The sequence below is a fragment of the Chenopodium album genome, chromosome 25 (assembly GCF_948465745.1).
Source record: "Chenopodium album chromosome 25, dcCheAlbu1.1, whole genome shotgun sequence".
Taxonomy (NCBI): Eukaryota; Viridiplantae; Streptophyta; class Magnoliopsida; order Caryophyllales; family Amaranthaceae; genus Chenopodium; species Chenopodium album.
The window spans coordinates 30,279,519-30,288,123 of NC_137858.1; the positions used below are offsets into that span (position 1 = coordinate 30,279,519).

An 8,605-nucleotide genomic window follows, 5' to 3' on the forward strand; every position below is an offset into this window, starting at 1 on the left:
AAAATTTCTCATTCTTCCTAAGCCCTAGGCCTTCAAACGTGTTTTATGGGGTTACTGGGCTTTAAGTTAACCGTGTGTTTTATTCTGAAAATTTTACACTACACCCCGGTGTAACTTCTGCTACCTACACCCTCCTCCCCAAGTGACGTCATTTTGAACATATAATATTTCAAAACTGAACATATTTTATTAATAGTTGTAAATGAACATATAATTATTTATAATTGAACATTTAATTAAGGAGCATTATTATAGATGAAAAATGTATAAAATTTATAATTTTTGTACTTGTTATAAATTGGAAATTTTTGAAGGTAGCACACACTCCTTATTCTAATTGTAAGAATCATTTCCATGAAAACTACATACAATATAGCACACACTCTTATTGAAATTCCTTATTAAATTTGTTAAAATAACTAATTTATGATATAATTGGGTGCTTTAATTAGTAGTATAAAAATGAACTTTTAAGTATATGCACATATTCATTTTAAAATCAATGCATTTACTTGTTAAAAATGAAATGATCATGAATAAGAATGAAAATGAACATTTATCAATACGTAAATTAACATTTATATATTATGAAAATGAACATTTATCAATACGTAAGTTAACATGTATCATCTATTAAAATATGAATGACGTTATACTAACATATAAATGAACATTTAATAAAATGAAATTGAACATTCATAAAAATAAAAAATAAAAATTAAAGAAATAATAATAAATTATACTTACATTGATTTACATTACTATATATGTAAATGAACATTATGAATTTCATATATGATCAAAAGATTTCATAGTATGCATAAGTCAGTTTCTCAACTCACATGAATGAATATTTATGCATTTCATAAATGTGCATAACGTATCATAAAAATAAACATTTTTTATTTTGGCATATAAAGTCAAATATAAACTCAAATAGATTCAAATATACAAATGAACATTTATAATTCAGTATATGTTCATATATTACCTCGAAATTGTAGAAATGTTAACATCTATACCATAAGTTTTAATATCTTTTAAAAGTTTTTGATATACAATAGGAGATTTTTACAATGACTATATAGTAATATATAAATAAATATTTGTATTAATCATTTATTAACATGTGAATGATTGTATACTAATATATAAATGAACATTTATCAAAATGAAAATGAACATTTATAAATTTTTTTTTTTTAAAAAAAAAAAAAACCCACTACGAACTAATTTAATTAATGCTTGCTTTTCTCCAGTTTTTTTTTTAAGTTCTTCTCTGAAGCTATTTCCTTCATACTACAATAAAAAAAATGAAATACTTCATACTCAAAATTCAAAATGTACTTGTTCAAATTACTAGTTTTAAAACTAAAAATAGTAAATGAACCTGTAACACAATTGCAACAATAAATTATAAAAATTAGGGTTTATACTCTTTTTCGAATTAAATATGAACAAAATCACTTACTCCTTCGAATTTCGACCTTGATTTGTTGAATTATGTAGCAGTTGAACAACTTTTTTGGATAATTTGTCGCAAAGTTTGTTAAAAATTTTGGATTAGAAAATGCTGAAAATGGGTGTAGAGAGAGAAAATGCAGAAAATGGGTGAGGTGAGAGAAAGTGAAAAAAGATAAATGGTGGTTTGATTTTTACTGTACAATTGCAGAAAGTGGGTATATGAGGGAGATTGTTAAACGCATCGTTTAGAGGGGGGGTGTAGGGTGTGATACCTACACTAGGGTCTAGTGTATACCAATTAGTTTTATTCAGGCCATTTACTCCGGAACCACATTTACCAGATATATGCACATTTATCACTTCAGCCACGAAGCCCAATATTCTCTCTATTTCTACAAATTGAATGAAAACTGATTTCTTCAAAATTTCTACAATATTGTAGTCATATTAGTTTTAATGTCTTCAAGAAACGAATTGATAGAACATGTTACATGTGTCTCACTTGATTTTTAATACACTTAAACATTCTAAATGCCTCCATTTCACTAAAACATTTATTCGAAAGTTTAGCTAGCGGGGACAGCCTAAGCAAAAGCTTTCAAGTCTCCAAGCCGAGCTACTTTGTCAGTATGATTGCATGGAGCCATGGACGCCTTATTGATCAAAGGCAATTCTGGATACCGAACACCACTGTATTTACTACTTTGCTAGCATAGGAGGTGCTAACTAAACACCAGCTTTCAGCTTCAGTAGGCATTCACCACCAACCAGTAATTGTTGTCGCTTCTTCAGTGGTCTACCTGGTTATTCAAAAACCAGAATGCGCAGAATAATTTCCCAAAAAGCCAAGCGCTGGTTTCTATTGTGCCTCCACAAGTTCAGTTGGTTCTTCACAGGATTGCATCCACAATGGTGAAAGTGTAACAACCTTCCCAATAATTATGAGTGTAGGGGATACCAGTCCAGTACATTTAATTTTATCAGCAAGATCCTCCAACTTTGCAAATACCTGTTCAAATGAAAATTCAGCCACAAGGTTAGCTGAAATGTGTCTCCCAAATGGAGTTGCCGGCATGAACAGAAGTCACATAACCCTGAATACCTAATATTACCATATCATGACGAGGAAAAACTAAAAACGCAAGGGAAGGTCTATCCAATTTGCTTGACTCCTACTTTTTAAGATAGCAGAACATACATCCAAGGACTCAGGTAATATACATACTATACAATCGAAACAACTAGTGAGCACAGATTACATGCCTTGCATTTCCATGCAAATAGGATATAAGGGGCTTATGTACAGTGATATTACAGTATTATAACGAGAATAAACTTAAAATGCAAAGGAAGGGGGCATCCAACATGCTTGGCTCCTACTCATATACATCCGAGGACGCAGGTAATATACATACTATACAATTGAAACAACTGGTGTGCACAGATTTGATGCTTTGCATATCCATGCAGATAGAATAGCAGAGGCGTACGCACAATGCTCACCATAAAATGTAGATTTGTGTTAAATTTGGCTACTAGAGCTTGTAAAAAAAAAGTTACAAATAGTTTTCAAAATTTCTATTGAAAAGTTGCTAATTGTTATCCTAAAATCAATCCATTGATTGTAAACTTTGGGATATCAGTTTTGGATTCAAAGAATTGATGACTTGTTAGAAGAAAAAGGTGTTTTCCAATTTATATTAAGATCTTATCAATATGTTTTTAATAAGTTTTATTTTTATCAGGTTGAAGATGATTTTCATGTCTATTACTACTCTCTCAACTAAGACTATGGCCTATTAAATTTCTAATAGAAATCCAACATATATTCTTTGGAGTTGAATATACGTTATTTTCCCGTACTTTTTTTTTTATTTTTTATTATGAACTATTTTTCTATAAATGAAGATTGTTTACATTCGTTTTTAAATAGTAATTTTTTTTTTCTTTTGAAAACTTAACATGAATAATCCAACATTTGCTCCGTTCTCTCAAAATAATCCAACTTTGGATTATTCCAAAATAATTCGAAGTTTTCTATCTATTTCTCCTTGCAACACAAGCAAGTCATCCCCCTATTATTACTTGTTGCAATCCACGTGTCAATTATTTATTGGTTAATTTTTTTATTCAAAAAATTAAAATTACAAAAAAAATCCTCCTCTTTCTCTCTCTTCCCCTCCATACTGCTTTCTCTTGCATGTACCTTCAATGGCCTTTTTCTCTCTTCCCCTGCCTCCATAGCTCACACCAACACCGCTCACCACCACCAAGAATCACAAACTACAACCACCACGAATCACTACAAACCACTCGCTCACTACCACTCACATCTCACCATGAAGCACTCACCACTCACAACTCCCCATGAACTTCACCGGTCTTCTACCAAGAACCACCACCACCACACACCCCAGTGGGCTAGTGGTGGCTGTTTCAAGGAGGAGAGAGAAATTGAATTGAGAGATAGGGGGTGAGATTTTGATGGGGTAGATGGCAGACTGGCGGTTGTTGGGTGGGTAGGGTAGTTGTGGGGTGGTAGTGTTTAAAGGACGGTGGTTTTGAGGATATGGATAGGGAAAGGGAAATAGAGGGGTGGTGGTTTCAAGGGGAAGAGTGGAAGGGAACATTGTTTTAAGGGGTGGTAAAGGAGTGAATGGTGGGGGAAGGGGGTTGCAGAGGATGTGGCATGTGGGGGAGGTGGAGGCTGCAAAGGGGAGGCGAGGAAAGGGAGTGGTGGGTCACTGGTGGCTAGTAAGGAGGGGTGGGGGGAGCTAATGGTTGCAGCAAGAAAGGGTAGGGTGGATACTAGTTGCGACTAGCATGTTGTTGGGTAGGTGGGGTTGTTTTGTGGTAGTGCCGTGGTGGTGTTCAAAAGATGGTGAAGTGGGGCTCCATGATAGACCCATGACTCCCATCTAATCTCTATTGATGTCCATAAGGACTAAGGAGGAAGAAGGAGAGAATAAGAGGGGGAAAAGAATGTTTCACTTCTTAGCTGATTTCCGATAAAATAGGTTTGCTAGGAGAGAATAAGTAGTAAACTTAGGATTATTGCGGAATAATCCAAAGTTTTAAATTATTTTGGGAGAACAGAGCAAACGTTGGGTTATTGTTGTTAAATCTTCCTTATTTTTCAAGTTTATGTTCTTTAGATTCCCACATGTTTATTGGAGATTAAATATCTGTTTTATCCCTAATGATTTTAGGGGTTCATGTTCTTTGGTTGTAGTTCATATGTTTATTGTAGTACACATTCTTTTGTTTCAACCCTTATGTTCTTTTGCTTTATGCTTGATGTTCTTTTGCTTATCAAGAGACGCGTGTTTTATATTGTATGATGGGTCATTTTAAAATTGGTTTCCAGTGTACACTAAACATTTGCCTCCACCATCTAATCATGGCATTTCCACACCTTCCAATTTTACTTAGTTTAAAGCTACTTTTGACTTATTAAAGGTATTAAGTTACAAAGTTGAGTTTATCTTTAATAATCGGCAAAAGTGCTATTACTCAAAATTGTATTTGACAAATTTTCCAATGCATATATCATTTTAAAGTGGAGTACATTGTTTCACTTAACCCTCTTAAATTCATCTAATTGTAGCTTTTAAAATTATCCACCCAACTCCTTAACTTTTCAGCTTTGACACTCTCTTAGAAAATGTTCTTTCCCTTCATAGAAAAAATAATTTAGATTACTCGTATTCCTTTCTTTTTTACCCTTCCACATCTATGAAGAAAAAAAAAAATTACTTAGCTTGGTAATTTGGTTGTAGGTTGGAGTGCTTAGGATATCATTATTCAGGTTATTCATCAGAACTACGGTTCAACTAAAGTGGTTCATTGAATGAATCTTCCTATGAATCTAGAAGAATTGTTACTTAGGTAAGGGGAGGGAGCAATAACTAAATGTAGCTTTAAAGAGGAGATCATCAATACAATTGTTCATGATTTTGAAAATAACTAAAAGTTTGTTAGGCTGTACCACTTGGATAATTCTAAGCTAAAATACTACTTTTAAGCATGACACTTCTAAAAAGCAAACCAAAGAAAAAACATTTCCTGCATTATTTTCATATCTTCCACATTACATTTTGATGGTTTTATATCTTTTCAATTTTAAAGTTGAAAGAGTATTGGACATTGTAGCTACTGGAATGCAAAGTATAGAGAGAATTTATTTATACGATTAAAATTGTTTTATATGGTGTGTCAAAAAATAAAATTGTTTTTATATGGTTTTTTTTTTTTTTTTTTTTTTTTTGGTACATATCGACCCGTAGTTCAACAATGTGTACTGCTTAAAGTATGAGGGTAAGTCCACAAGAAAAGTGCAGAAATAATAGAAAGATGTTATTTTATCAAATCCTTGCCAATCTACATATCAATTAAGCATGCTGCTGCAGTGAAAGTAAATCCCATCTTATTGAAAAGCCTAAACACAACGTTAGAAAGTTCAACATGATTGAATCAAGGAAAGATAAGGCATTTCTTACCAAACGCTGTTGAGCAGTTGTCCCTCTTTCCACTGCAACAGCAGGAGTATCACTAGGCAGGCCATGTTGCACCAATTTCTGGGCAAGAGCAGGAAGGGTTGCCAAACCCATATATACCACTAGGGTACAATCAGGGTCAGCAGCATTCTCTGCTACATACAATGGATCAGTTCCCCCATTTCTTGAGTGTCCAGTGAGATATCTAACACTGGTAGCGATGCCTCGGTGAGTTAATGGTATTCCCAGCTCTGCTGATATACCTGAAGCAGCAGTTATACCTAACAAGCAAGAAGATCTCAGACTATCATTTATGGTAAATGATATTTGCATCAGCATATTTAGACAGTTATAAAGGATAAAACATAAGACATTCTTCTTTTACAGGTGCAGCAAGTAGGAATTGGTGAGCAATAAAAGCATCCCTCATGATATCAAATAATGACTGAATTCTATTATATATAACTAAGCTCAATGAGTTAGGGATTTCAAGACTGCATCAATTGTATTGATATCCCACCATCTCTAAATCAAATGATACACAAATCACCAACTGGTTTGACAGGACTTATTCACAATAAAGTACTACCACTTTTTCTGATTATTTGCAACAAAGGATTTTATGTCTCACAAATAGTACTCCTTTGTTGCAAATAATAAGAAACGGAGGTAGTATATGGAAAATAGACATATTTCAGAAAAGCAATCATGTAATTTATGAAACAAATCCTAATGCTTTGTTGTCAAACAAAACAGGTTTAAACAGGAATGGAAGCAGATGAAAAAAACAACATTGATTGCTATATAGATGAGTTTTTCTCGGCTAATGAAAGATACATTTCTATGCTTCATATGAGACGATTCAATGCTAAACAGATGCTTCAGTTCCTGAGATTTTATTGTACCGATGAATGAAAAGTCTAGCTTATTGCAAGGGAGTCATAGCTCATAAGCATCACAAGGTTACAGCTATGGCGCATGACTTGATACGACTTTGAATGCAATGCAATCATGAGCACAATTTATTGTTTGACAAATCAAAAGCGCATTAAAGTATTACATCAACAGGTCTGCATATGATTAAGTAGAAAGCCTCCCATTCATTTCAATTATATCTTTGTTATTAAACATCAATTTAAACGAGTGGTAATTTCATCAAGTCAAAGATAATTGCTCCGATTAAGGAAATAGTTATGCTAAGAGTACACCCTGAAGTAAACATCAATGACAGATTCAACCCTACAGCTGACATTTATACAGATTCAAACATACAGCAAAATATTGCAAGAAACTAACAAAACCAATGGCTATGCATAGCAAGAAACTAACAAAAGTAGCCTATTGGAAGATGCAGGGATGCAGGTGAAAGCTACCAGGAGTCCGTCAATCACTTTCACCTAGTACTTTTTTAGCACATAAATCTGTTACTGTTACAATTACAAACTATAGTAACATTCAAATACTTTGTATATAAAGTAACAATCACATCAAAATTTCAAAAAGAAGGATAAACATGACAGCAGGAACAATTTTGACTTTCATTAACTACTGCAAACTATTGTGATCTTGTATCTTGTAACAATCATATATACTTTATATAAAGAAACACACCAGAAGTTAGTACATTTAACAAGGTATCAAAGAGCATACCAGGAACAACTTTGACTTGAATCCCCTTCTGCTGCAAGAAATCCATCTCTTCGCCACCTCGCCCGAAAATCTGCCACAACAACACAAAATTTAGCACAAACAAAATAAGCATTACACAATGTATTGACACAAACAAAAAATCATTGTTAGCATACAAACATTCTTACAAGAGGATCTCCGCCTTTAAGTCTAACAACATTAGCACCAGCTTCAGCAAAACTCAAGAGAATCTGATGAATCTCCTCCTGTGTTCTACTATGATACCCAGCAGTCTTCCCAACATAAAGAAGCCTAGCATTGTCACCAACCAAATCCAAAACATCATTCGAAACAAGGCGATCATACAGTAAAAGATCAGCAGATTGAATGATTTTCAGGGCTTTCAATGTCAGAAGATCAGGATCACCTGGACCAGTTCCCACCAAAAACACATTTCCAACCCCACTACCATCATTAACATTAGAACCTCTCTTTTCTCTCAATACTTCTAGCAGCTTCTTCAATTCAGGAATCTGCAAATCAATGTCATGTTCTCTTCTACTCTCAGACCGTGGCGGCGGCGGCAAAGATGATGATGATTGAGAAGAATGGTCATGAGATTGTGATGTTGAGAATTGGGATATAACAGGATAAACCCAATTCTCCCTTTGATATCTTTCAACTGAATTCTTCTCTGTGAAGGGTGAAGAGCTAGAACATTGAATTTGCCTGTAATTAATGCAAAATTGGGTATGAAAATTTCTGGGTTTTTGCTGATGAGAAGTGAAATGATGAATTGAAAGTGATTGAAGATGATTTAGAGCCGCCATTGAAAAGGGTAGCTTTCAACAAAGGTATTGATGTAATCATAAAACAAACAATGACAAATTTAAAAGGAAATGGTGAATCAAGGTTCAATGGTTCATATTGGTGGCAAACGGCAGGCAGGCAGCCGCAGCAGTGGAATTTGGGGAAGATGGAGAGCCAAAGCTAAGATAACAGTGTGACCTTTTAGC

At 33.9% G+C, this 8,605-nt stretch overlaps 1 protein-coding gene across 1 annotated transcript; it reads right to left on the reverse strand.

Annotated features, from left to right (window-relative positions):
• Positions 1-1,868: 1,868 nt before the first annotated feature.
• Positions 1,869-8,605, reverse strand: LOC145613505 (S-adenosyl-L-methionine-dependent uroporphyrinogen III methyltransferase, chloroplastic-like). The gene is made up of 4 exons (XM_081668625.1): positions 7,778-8,605; positions 7,611-7,680; positions 5,964-6,241; positions 1,869-2,473 (listed from the first exon to the last, which is right to left on the reverse strand). The coding sequence occupies exons 1-4, from the start codon at positions 8,417-8,419 to the stop codon at positions 2,324-2,326; spliced, it is 1,140 nt and encodes a 379-aa protein (XP_081524751.1). The 5' UTR covers positions 8,420-8,605; the 3' UTR covers positions 1,869-2,323.

Coding starts and splice junctions, on each gene's coding strand:
- LOC145613505 (XM_081668625.1), bottom strand. CDS start 8,419: ATGGCGGCTCTAAATCATCTTCAATCACTTTCAATTCATCATTTCACT. Junction 6,242..7,610: donor TCAAGTCAAAGTTGTTCCTG/GTATGCTCTTTG, acceptor CTTGCTTGTTAG/GTATAACTGCTGCTTCAGGT. Junction 2,474..5,963: donor CAACTGCTCAACAGCGTTTG/GTAAGAAATGCC, acceptor TCATTTGAACAG/GTATTTGCAAAGTTGGAGGA.